This window comes from Leptinotarsa decemlineata, unplaced genomic scaffold, assembly GCF_025532065.1.
Source record: "Leptinotarsa decemlineata unplaced genomic scaffold, Ldec_3_MD MMD2_tig00026336_RagTag_RagTag, whole genome shotgun sequence".
Lineage (NCBI taxonomy): Eukaryota > Metazoa > Arthropoda > Insecta > Coleoptera > Chrysomelidae > Leptinotarsa > Leptinotarsa decemlineata.
In genome coordinates, this window is record NW_027412692.1 from 7,057,876 (window position 1) to 7,074,866 (window position 16,991).

At 36.5% G+C, this 16,991-nt stretch overlaps 1 protein-coding gene across 2 annotated transcripts in view; it reads left to right on the forward strand.

The window, feature by feature from the left end:
- The window catches only part of LOC111503038 (TWiK family of potassium channels protein 7), a 100,578-nt gene that overhangs the window by 55,434 nt on the left and 28,153 nt on the right, over window positions 1-16,991 (forward strand). For both annotated transcript variants that reach the window (XM_023157241.2, XM_074183296.1), the window contains one exon: window positions 3,450-3,631. In XM_023157241.2, coding sequence (XP_023013009.1) covers window positions 3,450-3,631 — 182 coding nt within the window. The remainder of the gene's footprint in view (window positions 1-3,449; window positions 3,632-16,991) is intronic.

Consider the following 16,991-nt stretch of genomic DNA (forward strand, 5'->3'; position numbering starts at 1 on the left):
ATGGATTCTTCGGACAAGGCTTCATGATTGCAAGTTTCTATTTACTATAAATTCTTGATTTGATCGAGCATTTTAGTGGCAATACTTTCTTAATGTATAATTTGCAATTTGTAGTCATGAGTTGAACAACTATTGAACGAATCGATTATCGACCGATTCCCCCTTTTTTAAAAATTTGCAATTCTCTTAGCAAAAAGTTGAATAATTCAACTTTAAAAAAAATTGAAGGGCCCACCGTGTTCCCTTTTTCTTATATATCCATAAGAGTAATTAGAGAATAACTACTCTTTTTTATAGCGAAAAAATTAGGGGGGCCCCCACTTCTTAGATGTGTTTTAATAACATGAAAAATCTCACGATACAGTGCTTTTAAATGAATTCTTGAATCTGTATCATTTGATTTTCATAGGATATTTCTTCAGCTCGTATGGTAAATAATGAAATACTTGAAATCAAATAAATTTTCTTTTCAACAGAGAATTTCAGTAATGTTAAATAATTGATGGCCCACGGAAAATACACAATTCATAATTGCATGTTTATTACTTATCGTTGGATATTACTAACGATGCTGCACATAAACTAATAACAAAAGAAGACAATTGAAAAGTGTTTATTTCTGCAAGAAATTATTGAAGATTAGCTGACAGGAAATGTTCGACTCACATATGTTACTTTTCAAAATATTTATTGAATCAAACAGAATAATGAGCTAATCCTGGGAAAAGGTAATCGCCAGCGATCATCTCCTGATAATTTATGAGTTGAGTATAAACTATAAACAGTTCCTTATTGTTCTCTTCAAAGTTGACTGACTGTCTAACTCAGTAGGAATGTGAAATGATCTCTAATATATATAGGAATAAATTAAATTCAGGTCATAGTATTTTCGGAACAGTTTTGGCACATTCAGTATTCTTTTTATATTGATGAATATATTTTATTCATCCAATGGGCACTTGTATGAATATGGTTACTTCTAGGATACTTCGTTCAAACCGATTTATCTTCGAACATAATATCCATCCATCTTCTTGCAAAATTTTCCGGTCTCTATGTTGTTAAATTGTAGACGTGTCGAATGATGAATCGTTGGGGATTGTTTGCTTGTTTTCAAAAATCAGTAATGGAACGATATCAAAATTGAAGTTGGCAATCTACATCGCCGAATGTAACAAACTGGAACCAGATTCCAATTTTCCAGTGTGACCGGAGGAAATGAGTGAGAAGCCTATATTTCAAGTTTTAGAGGTTTACTACTACTCTCTATATATCTACTACTCTCTCTCTCTCTCTCTCTATATATATATATATATATATATATATATATATATATATATATATATATATATATATATATATAGAGAGAGAGAGAGAGAGAGAAATGAATTCCGAGTGCTTTTTTGGAGAGAAAATATTTTTAGGAGAGATCAGTTTGTATCTGAGAAAACTTGCCGAAAAACTATTCTTTCTTCTCATGAAAATATTGCCTTTTCAATTTGAATGAAGTTACCGTGACTGGAATTACCTAACCGTATGAATGTGTGTATATCTACCGCATAACGTGACATAAATTCGCAATGTTATGAAATAGTTGCTAATGAGGTGATGAGACGAGACAAGTCGATTACCTCGAAATTTTGAACTACACCATTAAGGATGATGTGTTCCATGTAGGTGACATTTTATATCAATATTCTTTCATACGTGGACAGTTCAAAAAATAAGGGCTACGTACTGTAACAAATTAAAGAATTAACTGTCTCGAAAAAATTTATTTTTAGTAATATTTCACTATCACAAACTAATTTATTCACAACACTTAGCAACTAACGCTTAATTTATTTCCACTATTTGAATTCCTTGTTTAACCGCTCGATTCACTTTCTGAACTCAACTGCCCTCTTGTGAAAAGAAGCCAGCCTTATATATCGGAAACGACGGTTCTAGAATTCTATAGTCGTTTTGGTACTCAACTAGAGTTTAATCGGCGGTTGCCGACTGCATTCCTTTTGCGGCGATGTCATGTGTTTGTTCGCTGGCCGACATATCGGTCAGGGACGGCTTCAGATTCGTTACAGTACATTCGATTAGCGAGTTTTTCATTTTTTATATTGATACACTCGTCTCAAACATATGTTCACAGTTCACAAGTTTAGTTTACTGGTGGTTATAATAATTCGCAGTGGCACTGTTGTAGTATGCCACTGTTGACAGTTTCTATATGTGTATTTATACATTCACATATATTCATAAAGAAATTTTATTGTAATCATTTTCTATATTTGGAAGTTTTCTATATTTTTTTTTGATGATGGAGAAATTATCCCGAAAAATATTTTTCATGTAACACAACACAAATGCATGTAATCCTATAATTACATTTGGTCAAAGATAAGAATTTTTCATTGATTATATTACTTATTTTTGGGTCTTTTCCTGCGAAAAACTCTCATGATCAACGCCATGTATCTATTCAGTTCTCTTGACTGAAGGACTGAGTCATCTGCATAGCCCTGTACTTTATGTCCAATACGGTCCAAGCATTATATCCATAAGAGAGGTAGACTGATCGAGTTAGGGGTATATTATACTTATTGAGCTTAATCGGTCCCAATGCCTCTTTATATTTGCAGAAAAAAGAAAAATTCAAGAAGCAAGAGTTTAAATTGTCCGCGTGTCTGTTGACCAATGAAATTGATCGTGTCTACATAGGTGTTGCCAAGTGTCAATTATTTTAACAAAAATGCGGAGATATTTCAAAAATAACTTTTTTATTGCTTTTTTTGTTATTTGGATCCCATGTATAATTAATTCTCCCTTCCAATGCATTTCTTATACTTTCATCTTAGATTTAGTTGTCGAAAGTGAGTGTGATTTCACTTTGAATCACGAATGAATCAGAAACTGTTTATACGCTCCGTGAATTTTACAATTTGGCAACGTTCATTGCTTGTATTGTTCCTATTGGTCAATTGAACGAGAAGCGGGACTAGGCCCGTGACGTCACAAGCTTAAAAAATCCCATTTTTAATAATTAATTACGGTAAAACAAAGCTATTTAGAGAGTTGAAGCAAAGTACACTATTTTTCCATTTGAAATTACCACCAAATGAACTGTAAACCAAAAATCATGAAACAAGCCCATTGTTTCATCCATAATGGTTGTATATAACAAATTTCCTCTAAGCATGCAGATGATGTAGATATATTGGTGAGCTGAGTCGAAAAAAAAATTACCATTAGGAAGTTGAGCAGTTGGTTGTAATGTCAATAGCTGTGGAATCGTGAAATTTGATATATTTTATATTTTCATGTAGATTTTCATATTTCTTATACATATATATGTTAACCAATAAGATTATGAATTGATGACCTTATGACACCTTATTCCATCCTCACACACCACGAACCTTTAATTTTTTGTGATGAAATATTATTGTCAACAGGAGTGCTATGACAGCAAGAAGAACGTCTTCCTATGCGTTTTCAGCTGTGTGCTTCCTATTTATCTATCTAGCTGCTGGAGCTGGACTTTTTGTTATCTGGGAAGAAGACTGGACTTTCTTTGAAGGATTCTATTTCTGCTTCATCACCATGACCACGATAGGATTTGGCGATATTGTTCCAAGTAAGGATAGTATATAATAATTGCATATTGTTTTACCTTCATATTAAATTGTCGAATCATCATAAAATTACTGTTTTCAACACTTGAATCCGTTGTAAGCATTTGAAAATTCTACACATACGTTACAGAGTGACAGCACATACGCTGTCAATCTGGATCCATCATCATAGTAATGGTTTGTGACATCAATAAAGATGTTCAAATTGAAAATTTTCCATCATATATGCTCAGAAAGACCCAAGTCAATAACTATTATTTCTTCCCGACAATAAAACGAAAAAAGCACATTATACTCAATTCCACTAACAGAGGTAAGAGGTAATTATGATAAAAGTTTGCTCTCAGATTTATCGGAACAATAAAATGAATTCAATGACTGTTAAACCAGTTAGGTCTTTCTTTCCTTCTTTGCAAGTTTCTCATCCTTTTTTGATGTATGATAGGTGGAACGGAAAAATCTGGCGTAAAATTAATCCGATGAAAACACTTTTGTCACATCAGAAGTGAAACCCTGCTTTCCACGCGCGTTTCGGCTATATTGAAAGTGAGTAGACCGTTTTAAAGCCATATCGACATTTCCTTCATGTAAATTTCAGTCTACGAGATATAACTCTTCACTTTTTTTATGAATTCAATTGCCGCATCATCGGTATAACAAATAGGTGTCTCTCTTGTAAGAGATAGATTGTTGATGTACACAAAGAGGAGTACTGGTCTCGGCACTGTTCTTAGGTGTACACCCATTTGGATTTTTAAAGTTCAACTCAACGTTTCACCCAATTTTACTTCATAAGTTCTGCATGATGAATAATTGGACACCATTATATTGAAGTTCTTGTGAAAGTATATCTTGTGATATGTTGTCAAAAGCTTTACCAAAGTTAATAAACACCGCTGAGAATTCAATTGACTATTTGAAGACTTTGGGGAAGAGGGACTGCCAATTTGAGGGGTTGAAGTTGAGTGACTTTTTTATAGCAAATACACTGCCGGGCATGAGATAAGGGGCACTCCGTAAATTGAAGTTTTTTTTGAATTTTCTCGATTTTTTCGAATCCTGACGTCACATATTTTACCAAGTCCTGGAAAAAAAAACAATTTTACTTCAGTAGGCTGCATTTAGTTGAAAAAAAAAATGTAACGAGTGTTTCCTTCTCTTGGGGTGACAATAGCTTGCAAACGAAGGCATGCTTTGAATCAGATTCTGCGGAAGATTTTCTCATTCTGGTACCAATATGTTTCACTGCCTGAACCACTATGAATGCTGTTTTTAGCGAGTGCATTGGCTTGGGATGTGGGGGTTAAGCAAACCGGCCATCGGATGCCTGCTTCCAATGGATACGGGAATGACAGAATCACTTGTGGTTCTGTTATTCTCTAACTGAATGGCATCCCAACGATGGCTTAATCTTGAGGTGTGTGTATCCGTGCCGAGAGGATAAATGCCACTGAGCCTTTCAGCTGTCTCTACGGAACCTTCGAGATACCGGGCGCCCTCTCATCGTAGCATCTCCTTGTCACGGTAGATTAGATTAGATTAATATAGGGCTTTTGTGCTAGACAGCCACTACACTGCGACCTTTGCAGGTCAATTGTGTGTGCCCTCATGTATGCTAGAGTTGAAGGTGTTGATTCCTTGTTAACTTGTGGTCAAAAATGACTCCCAAGTATTTTGCCTCTTGTGCAATTGGAATTTCTACCTTCAGCCACCAGTACTGCACTGTACTGTACTGTACTGAACTGAACTGTACTGTACTGTACTGAAGCCACCAGTGCAGTACTGGTGGCTTCAGCCACCAGTGGCTTCAGCCACCAGTACTGCACTGGTGTACTTTTTACTTTTTTTTAATCCATATGAATCCCATGAGTAGCTAGGGAAACTTGGTCCGCCGCGACAGAGCTCCGCATGCCGCGGTAAGGTCTTGATACTCTGAGATGCGACCTGGTGTCTCAGAGGTACTGTTTTTCGACAGCTCACCCTACTGCCATTCAGTCCTCAGCACGGTAACTTACACCTTTACTTGGGGGATTTTGTCAACGTGCCTTGTTTAGATCCGTTGTGTTCGGTTCACATCCCCTCTCTCTGCCAGAGCATTGAGAGTACATTGCTATGCAGAGCCACCTCGTGCAGGGTGCTATTCCTCATAGCGCACAACGGTCTTGGGATAAGCGTCCTCGACAGGCTGGTCTGACCTCCTCGGCTATTCCCCTGGAGTCAGTGACCTAGTGCCTGACTCCTCGACCCCTTGTCACGGTAATGCGGGGCTCTGCGGTGATTGACCTTCTTTCCCTAGCTACTCGTGGAACTATCATGTACAGAGTGAACTCAAAAATTATTTCTGACGCCAAGTCTACAGAGGAGATGGATGTCGAGCTCATGACTCCAAATGACCACTCTGTAAATTTAGATCAGGAGCGAGAGGTTCTAAACTCTCCAATTCGTGATCCAATAACTGAACCTAAAAAGAAGGTTTGGTGGTGCAGCCAGGAAACGACTGAGTCGTCTCCTCAAGAGCGGGGTACCTTATGAAACCGCCTTGCACCAAATTCTTGAGCGGCGTACGCAGAACCTGTCTCAAGTGGAGGATCAAACCTCCCGTGAGCAGGTTAGCAAAAGTTTGCTCTCAAGTGATGGAAAATAAAATACACGCCTCCAATTCGCTACTGTCCAAGCCAAGTGTTCTCGTGAAAAATTAAGTCTTGTAATCTGGCTTTCAGTGAAAGCTGCGGTGAGTAGCTCTAGTTCGAGAAGATAATCCAACAGTACGGAGTCGTCTTTGAAGGGAAACTGCGGTAACTGTTTAGTTTATCAAAGCACTTGATACGAAAAAGTAGTCCTCCGTAGCTGTTGTAGTCCTGCCTCGCCCTGAACCAGGTCTTTGAGTTAGCAGACCATACCAATGTTTCTTGCAGTTTGGCGCTGACTGCGACAATTTTCCAAAGCCGACACAACAGCAGAATTTATGTTCATTGTGATACACCAACATTAACAACAGTACACTTCTTCTTCTTCTTCCTTTCGATTCAATGGCATCAGCAACTCAGGCTATCCGGCCAGTTGGTAACGAGACAACAGTACACGAAAAACGGCAATTGACAGTTAAAACTATAGAAATTAAGGCAAGGCCTCGTTTTTTGTCAAACGCCATGTTTTTTAAGCAATTGATCAGTACAGTACTGTACATCCAAAATGATTCAAATGAAAACTTAAATTTCCAAGATACCTTCAACTCATGGGGTGACATGTGGTTCCATTTTATAAAAATGCCACGATTGCAAGAAATTACATTTTCTTCTCTTCGAACTGTACTACATAATCGAATTTTCTTGAAGATCCCATATTGTTTATCAACCTACGTCCTCTGTTCGCCCTTTTCCACCGTTCACCAATTGTTTTCATTTCACAATCCTGTGGGCTAAATGAAAAAATTCTTCATTTATTATGTGGCATCATAGAGTGAGACATCAATTCCTGTTGATGTCTCACTCTATCCCACCCAATTGTATCTCTAGGGTGTTTGTTACGATCCATTATATGAATTAGAAATTCCAAGGAATCCGAGTGCGTGATAAAAAATAAACTTTTATATTGTGGAAGTCCGCAGACACCGAACATTTCCTACATAAAATTTGGAATTGGGTTGGTTTATGAGAGCTAGGAGACAGAAGACAAAATATTCACTTGTCCCACTCAGGAGTATTAACTCACATTTATTAGATCTATATACAGCAAGAGCTCCATAACAAATTGAGAAAATTCAATTTCTGAAAACGATTGGCACTTGAATATTGATGATATATGCCTGTTCGTAGTTTACATCTTTGGATGCATATTTAAAATACTTCTAGATAAACGCTACTGTATACAGAGTTGGAGGAGGAAAATTTCATTATTCTTGACAATAATGGGTTTTAATTTTACCAAAATTACAGAACAGCCACATGTTTTTCTTGGAAATTTCGGGTTCAAAGTTAAAATGTCTTGATCAAATTCGTAATCTCTAGGTTAAAGTTGAAATTTCGAAATTGAAGTCGAAATTCCGATAACGCCATCTAGAGGATCGACAGAGAACTCAATTTTCGAATATCACCAGTATATAACAAAGTCGTTTCCCGCTATCTGTCTCTATGTTTGCTTAGATCTTTGAAACTACACAACGGATGTTGATGCGGGTTTTTTAAATAAGATATAAATCAAGATATAATGATAATATATTATGCATATAACATGCATAATATATCAGAGAAACAATGAAAATTTTAGAGGTTTCTAATGTGACGTCGTAAAGAAACATATTTTGTTGCGCTCATATTGCAAACACTGGCAAATAATGTACTACAGTATTGCACACTTTTTAAAGGTCTACAAAAAAGTCCGCGATGGTATATGTCTATGTCTTAGTCATAACCCACAATAACGATTTTTCATCCTCGAGAAATAATGGCTTATTTACGAAGTGATTTCGAGCAATACAGCCCTAATCCTTATCCAATTAAGTATCTTAAATATATTATGCATTTGATATAAATCATAAATTACAGCATGTAATTCGAATTAATATTTTCGAAGATATTACAGATTCAAAATGCAAGGACATAGCGGTTGCGGCGGTACCGGCGGGGGCCGGTGACGCGTGCCTGTAAATAGCGCATCGAAGACCGCGTTTGAAGTCAGCAAACCAGAGTTTGATAGTTATTTCTGATGGAGCCGAGTTTTTGACACAATTTCCAAGTCATTGCTTGGTTTGAACGGTATTTTTTTTCTTCTAGAAGCAGTGTAAAATTAAAACACGAAATTTTTTTTTTGATCCATTGCTTTGAAAAAAACAAAAATAGTGTCACTCTTAGCACAATAACTCACAAACTTATGAGTAAAAGATGATGAAATTTCAATAACTTTCTTTTGAATGTTAGTACTAACTGACAAAGCGGTGAAAAATGAAAATACAATTGAAAAGCATGTTTTCTCAAAACAAAATGTAACAACACAAGACATACTTCAATATAGTGTACAAATTGGACTAAGGAAGCTGTCACAAATGCCATGTTGGTCAAACCAGACGGTATCTTGGTACACGAGTTTCTGAACGCATGAGAGACTATAAGATACTAAATATAAAAAACTTCACAGCCCTCGTTGAACATGAAAAAGAATATGGACAGATTTTTTATTTTGATCATCCAACTATTCTAGATGTTCAATCATATCTACCCAAAAGAATTTTAAGCTAAATGATATATATCCTGAAATGCGATAGTGATAACACTAGAAGGGATGTGGATGGCCTCAATACTGCATATTTCAATTTGATAAGTAAAATACCTAAATAATTTCCCTATTTTGAATTTTTTTCTGTCATTGATTTAAAAACAGACACTGCCTTATCAGAATCACAGATGAAGCCGTTCGTTTGTTTCTTATCGTTTTGTGTTGGTGTTGTCTCGAAAATTTGGTTATTGCAATGTTTTTTATTTTTCATTATGTATCTATAATGGAAGACTGTGTAAGAAAGAGCCAGTTTTGAAAAACATCAAAAAAAGTTCACGTCAGGTGATGGTTATTAGCAAAAATTGCTTTTTGTAAATAATTATCGGCTTTTTCAAAACAACATGTGTATGAAAGAGATGAGCATGTGCTATGAAAGAGCCGGGTTCCTCTTTACAAAAAAACACTCTTTCAGCAAATAAAAATCACTTAATAAACTTTATCTGTTGAATAAATCTTATCAAACTGTAAAATTGCTCATTTCTGTGAAAATCAGTTATTTATGAGTTGTAATGCACAATCCATTCGTTCATAACTATTGAATATCTTGTTTCGAAAGACCCGTAAACCTCAAAATCCAGAGGTTGGAGTCTATGACTACGATGAGGTGGAAATATTAGTAGAAGGAACTTGTCCAATTCGTTTTTACCCTTTTTCAGCGATGATTTTAGGAGGAGCTGAAACAGTGCTGCATCTTGGAGCCGGCTTTTTCAAAGCCTCCACAAGTGGCTTTTTCAAAACAATTTGTCATTTAAGTTGTAACCTCAAAATATAGCTATTTCGCGTAAACATTATAACATCATTATTATTGTGAAATAATGCTAAATATATGCCTAACAATACAACATATCAATTTTATTAACTCATGTTGTACTGTTCTTTGTAAAACAAATTGAGTGAACACAAAAACAATTACTTTTTGGTCCTGAAATCTTTGACGTGGTCTACCGACGCCATTCGTTTTCGCAGAACTGTTAAATGTTTGTGAATAACAGCTATTCAGTGTTGTCATACAAACATTAAAATCAAATTATGGAAAAATTTTGGTAAGTGGTAGAAAATCACATCGGCTCTTTCAAAGCCTGGTTTTTTTATACAACTCTCCCCTGTATGTCTTTTCGGTGAGTAATTTAATAATTTAATCAGGAATTCATTATTTCTTGTAAAATTGAAACGATAATAATCGTTTAAGTTTTGTGGGGGGTATGTTTATGGAAATTCATTATTACAGAGCCCTGAAGAAGAATTTAATTAAATTTAGAAACATCGACAATAAAACAATTTTTTTTATAAAAAAAATTAATCCTGTTACCCAATCACCCTTTCTAAGATATTTAATTACACTTATTGGTTTCATTCTAGGTACCAATAACAATATTCTGCCATTCAGTTCGATGTGATATGTAGCATATTGTGGTTTCTGAATTATTCTTCAGTACACTCTAGATAATGGAACTTACATGTTCCTTGACCGCATAAAGATTTCTACTTATTGCCTTTCGGTACATTACTACCCTCTATTTTTCTGGTTACAACCTGGATTACTTTTCGTAACTCAGCTTTTCCTGTTGTTCGCACAAGTTTTCTTTCAGATCAAGATTTACTGCGTCCATTAGCCGTTATCCTTTTTGGTACGTTTTCATGTACCTAACCATATTTACTGGAAAGTCCCCAGATTTAATAGAATCACAACACGACACGGTCACGTACGATGTCAATGAATTCATAACGTATATTTTTTCCTCGATAGTTCAATAATGCTATTATTACGTAGTAAATAAAGTTTTGAACGATACTATTTCGATTACAAATGAATGTTAGGTTGTAAAACCAATTGGGTCGTCACCGTGCCTGATTTATTACAATTCTCTCAACGTATTATGTTCGTAATAAACCAGAAGCATCAATAATCTTAATGGTAATAACGTTTCGAAGAACGATTTGTTAGAAATAGCATTTCAAAAACACTGGGTAGTATTTATACTCGTGACGCACAATACAGTCATTATTTTTGTCCCAAAATTTCAAATTCTGAAGAAGCTAACGTTAAAAATTCACAAACAAGCAATGAGTTCTGAGCAGGTGCATTATAGTAGTGTTTTCTCACAAATACGGGGGTGGATCGCTCCACGCAAATCATCAGCGTCTTCTCAGATTGTGATTTGGCGATCTTTTGTAACCAGTTCTTTCACTCTGAACACGTTTCCATCGATTGATGTTGCGCTGGGTCTTCTGGGACTTTCGTTACCTTCAACATCTTCACGGCCATCTTGGTAACTCTTATACTTCTTATAAACTCATAGCAGACTCATGCAATATAAGCCAATAACATTTGACACAAATATTCTACTAGATAACCTTTCACATATGGTTATTCATGATGAATATATTACTATAGCAGTATTCACTAATTCGACCTGAATTTGAATACTTGACAGCTATAGCTACTACTAGTCAATTGTGCTCTGGTGTATAAGAAGCTGTGATTCTTAGTGTAATGCCATTGCTGCATGTAAACTTTATGACTCCTTCAGTATATATCTCGGTACCATTAGCATTTGATGATTCCTTAATATATAACTTATTGTCTTCGCACTTATCATCATGTCTTTCATAGCATTTTCAACTTCTGATTTCACCTTGATGATTTAACCAAAACTAAATTTCCTTCAACTATCTTTGAACACGAAAGGAATCAGTTCACCTAGTGTTGGACTTTCTTTAATCAAATGGAAAACGTTGATCTTTGCCGTGAATGCAAGACTATCTCCTTTTATATTTATACCCAAACCATTTTGCGTTTGTTCTCCCTCTCGCGATACTGCTGAAGGAGATAATGATCTGTCTTTGTTATATAAACTTAAGCCATTTACTCTGGTATGACTTGATTGTCATCTGTTACAAGGTGCGACTAACGTCTCGTGTACCTTGCAGTATCTGCATCAATCTCAAACACACTTTTTCTAGGCGTTAATCGGAACACACTCATATGATCTCTATCATGTGCTGCCAAATGGAAAATTAATGTCTGGTATAACTATGCTGATACATTTCCCAATTGCTTCGAAACTTTCTTTCCCAGCGACTTTCCATACAAAACGAACAAACATATTATATTTGAACAATTCGTAACATGCTTTGTGGCAGCACTATCGATTCATGTATCTGGCGTAATTGTCTTAGAATTCATTCCATTCCGTAACGACATGAGTGCTACTGCTGTTATAACACTTTTTAAATCTTCTTCTTTGCTCTTGGCTGGTCGGATATTTGCCATCCATTTCCTACAGTATTTCACGCAGTGGCCTTTACCTCTGCAATAATTACAGATATCGTAATTTATTTTGCCCTTTTTTCTATATATCTGAGTTCTCCTGGTAAAGTGCTTGGATTTCCGTCTTTAACAATAAGTACCTTTTGTGCTTTATCATTTGTATCTGTAGCCGCGGATAATTTTCTTTCGTACATGCAAAATTGTATTGCAAGTTAACTGAAATCAGGCAAGACTTGTTTTTCAGTCTTCTTATCCATGATCTTCTGATAGATGGTGTAAATTATTGTAGACGATCATGGACGTGTTATAGCTGTTTGACTTAAGAGCTGTCGTGGCAGTTTCTAATAATGGTAATGGCTCCATTGGCTTTCCATAAATGACATCTAAATGAAAATCTAACACATTTTGGATTCTGTTTCCACACGGGCCAGTTTAACTAACTGATTAGAGGTTTAATGTGCTTCGCTAAATCCATACCTTTGAACGCTTGAAAAAAACGACAGATAGGGGAAGGGAGGGTAAGATGGCGAATAGGCTAAGCTGGCGAATCACGATTAACACCTCTCTGACTGCAGGTGGCAGCACCTGCAGTCAGAGAGGGCGACATATGATCACATGACATGCTATTTTCACAATGTGTAAACACCAAATGCGTTCCTCCTTTGTTTAGTGTTTCAAAAGTTGCCTGATCGTGCGCACGCCAATTCTCTTCCAATATTTCGCCAACAAAAAACTTTTTATTAATTACGGCGAGTAAGAGTTATCTTTTTTATTTTTTTTTCTGCATTGAGCTATAGCTATGCTCTTACGTATTTGCTATTAGCAATATAATATTTTTTTTGATTCTAATTGTGAAAAATGTTTCTTACTGAATATTGTTGGAGGTCAAGATGGCGGATGAGACGAAGGCCAAGTTGGCGAGTTCGCCAACTTGGCCTCTATGCATCATTGGTTTTTTTCTTCTTATCCTTAACCGTCTCCATCTCACCCTCCTATCTTCACCGGTATGTTATACAGTCCTGTTTTATAAATGTCAATAGCAAAGCTTCTTTTTTATTTTAGATGGGAAAATACAAAAGAAAAACGACGCATCAATCGTTTGGCGCGGAAAAAGTGAAATTAGCTATTTGTTAAAAAAGGGACCAGCGTTAATTCTGCAGCTGAACAGTACGGTATACCCGAGACGACATTAAGGAGGTACCTGAAAAATCCCGCAGGACAACCCTTAAATGCACAAAGATTCAAACCTACTTTTACGGCTGACCAACTCCTCTCAATGAAAGACTACGTCGAAGCTCTTGACAGGCGAGCTTTTGGCCACACAAAAGAACAGTTCGGAAGGATAGTATTTAACTACGCTGAGTCAATGAAGTTGCCACATCGCTTTAATCAGGAAAAACAAACAGCAGGGAAGGATTTCATCGCCTTTTTTTTCATTAATTTAAGTTGAGTCTACGTAAACCAGAATTGACATCTGCAGCCAGGCTGGCTGCCTTCAATAAAGTCAGCACCACGTCCTTTTTTGAGCTTTTAGAGGCAATTTTAAAACAGTACAATTTCGAACCGTCACAAATTTATAATGTTGACGAAACGGGGTGCTCCACAGTGCCCACCAAAACCTCAAGAGTTATTTCTCCTACTGGAAAGCGTAGGGTTTCGTCAGTAGAAAGGGGCACCAACGTTAGCGTCGCCTGTTGTTTTAGTGCCACCGGGCATTATGTCCCACCTCTATTTATATTCCCAAGAGCGAGGATGCTGGGCATTTTCTGTTTGGAGCGCCAACGGGCTCAGTTGGCAGTAGTTGTTTACAGCTGATTCTCGGCCTCCCCCCACCACTATGACGTATTAATTGCTTTTTTTATTGGTTGTTGTTTGGTGAAGTTTTTTTGTTGTGCAGTGAAGTCAAGGCATTGTGACCTTGAAGTGTCTGGTGCATGGATCGTTCAGATTTTTTTTTCATATGAGATTTTGTGTGTTTATGTGTGTGTGTAGGAGAATGCACGGTACAGGGTTTCATCATGTGCTTGTTTGTCTATGTACAAACATACGTCTGCATACTTCGAAGATCCTCCAAGTAATAAATGCTCCATCGGTGTTAGGGCACCAAGTTAGTAGTGGAGTGACGTCACAGCAATAACCGTTCAACGGCTAGAGAGCGACATGTTCACTCCACGACGTGTGGCAGAGTAATGCGTATTCATCGGTCTGCCCTCACCTCTCCTGAAGCGATGAAGGTTCGCTCTAGCCCCGCTATCGATGGTGACACAACGGCAGCCGAGGACTGTTTGCCTAGCGTCTACCCTCTCCGAGACCGCAACGACCACTGCTTGCTCGTATATCGACATCTGTTATCGCATTCAGTTGGGAGGTAATCTTGGCGCATGTAGTTGAGAAGTGGGGTTGGCTATGACGTCTTGACGGGTCCTATCAGAGTGTATTTAAGAAGCGTACGAGTGTTGGCTATGTCAGTTTACATCAAGTGAGTTAGTGAGAACTATTATATAAAATGTATTCCTGTGACTGTGGTAAATCTTTCACTCGTAGTGATAATCTTCGTCGGCATCAGCTCCAGAGTTGCCAAGGAGGGCCTGCAGTGAAACGGGTGAGAGTGGATAATGCAACACCTATGTATACGTGCAATTGTTGTAATGTGACAATTCCTATGAGCCAAGTGAATTCTCACCGAAGAACCATGAGTCATAAAAATAATGCATGTGTTCAATTGTCTGACGGTGTTCAAATTATAACGAATGCATTCAATTGCCGCATTGCTACATACAGGGTGGAGAGTTCGATTGTAACCAGTGACTACATGTCATTTTTCAATAAGATTAGGCAGAAGGTCATTGAATTACTGGAATCAGCCATCAGGATCCATAAAAGCATCAAGGTGAATATGGAAGTTTTTGGGAATTATATTCTTCAGACTGATGATTCGAGGGACACGAAGTCATTTAATTCCCAAAATAAAATAGTGGACCAATCTTCAGATTTGAATGCTGTTTTTGATGGATTCCGTGATGTAATTGTGGCACAAACGACTGAGTTCCAGGATCGTGACTCAGGTATTTATTTTTTAAAAATTTCAATAAGATTGAATAGTAATATTTTTTTTTTTTATAATTCAGGTTGGACTTGTGAAAAAATATTGTTTCTCGAGGTCAACATTAATAAATACAGTCCACTGGAAGGACGTTCATATGTGAAGCTGCCTCAATGTATTCAATGGAAGAAAGCTGTTGTGAATGTTCGTAATGAAGATCAATATTGTTTTGCTTGGGCTATAACATCAGCATTATATCCTGCAGATAGTCGAGTGTCCGAACTTACGTCATATCCACATTTTTCCACTGTTTTAGATGTCACAGGTATGGATTTTCCGGTTAAAGTTAATAATAAGAGTATCGAAATATTCGAAGATAGGAATGATATTTCAATTAATGTTTACGGTTTAGAGAGTACATTTGAGAAGGGTAAAATGAAGTATGAAGTGATTGGTCCATTGCGATACTCACAGAGAAGACTCCGGAGACATGTCAATTTGTTGTTTATAACTGATGACTCCGGTAATGGTCACTATTGTTGGATCAAAGATCTTTCAAGATTAGTTTCTAATCAACTATCAGCTCATAGACAGAAAAAATATTTTTGTGACGGATGTTTGATATATTTTTCTGATGAGAGATTGCTTTTACGTCATAATATGTATGATTGTAATCACATTAGTACCACAACACCAACTACTAATTTAAAGATCAATAAATATGGTAGAATGGTTGCGGAAAATAAACTAATGTTTGAAAACTTTGAGAGGCAAATGAGGGTGCCATTTGTAGTGTATGCTGATTTTGAATCAGTGCTTAAACCGATTCATGTGAATGAGCCAAATCCTGGAAGTTCATACACGATTAAAACATTCAAACATGCCCCATATTCATTTGCTTATTTGATAAAGTGTTCATATAATGATGATTTGACAAAATTTGTTACATATAGGGGTGTAGATGCAGCTCAGAAATTTGTGAGTAGCATTGAAGATGATTTGAAAGAGATACATGAAAATCATCTCAGAAACCCTAAACCAATGGATACACAAACTGTCGAAGAAGAAGAACAGTTTGTTGCAGCCAGAACTTGTGGTATATGTAATAAAGCATTTACTGATGGTGACGTCAAAGTAAGAGATCATTGTCATGTCACAGGAAAGAAAAGATCACATGCCGCTCACTCGAAATGTAATTTAAATTTCAAAATACCAAACTTCATACCTATCATTTTTCATAATTTAAGTGGTTATGATTGTCATTTATTCATAAAAGAATTGTATAGGAATAAAGAGAAAGTTGATGTTATCCCGCAAACTAAAGAGAAATATATATCTTTCACGAAGCATCTCTTTACACACAGCTATACCGATAAAGATGGTGTGGTTAGGAAGAATTATCTCAAAATGAGATTTATCGATAGTTATAAATTTATGACTAATTCGTTGGAGAAGTTGGGTGCAAACTTGACCTCCGATCAATGTTTGGAGATGCACAAACATTTCCCACAAATTGAGAAATTCAATTTGATGAGACAGAAAGGTGTATTTCCATATAGTTTTGTTGATGACATTGACAAATTGAATTATCCATTACTTCCGACAAAAAATCAGTTTTATGACACACTCAATTGTGAACATATATCGGAAACTGATTATGATAGGGCTAGAAAAGTTTGGAATTTATTCGAGTGTCAGAATTTGGGGGAATACTCTGATTTGTATTTGAAGTCGGATGTATTGCTACTATGTGATATTTTTGAAAACTTCCGCACCA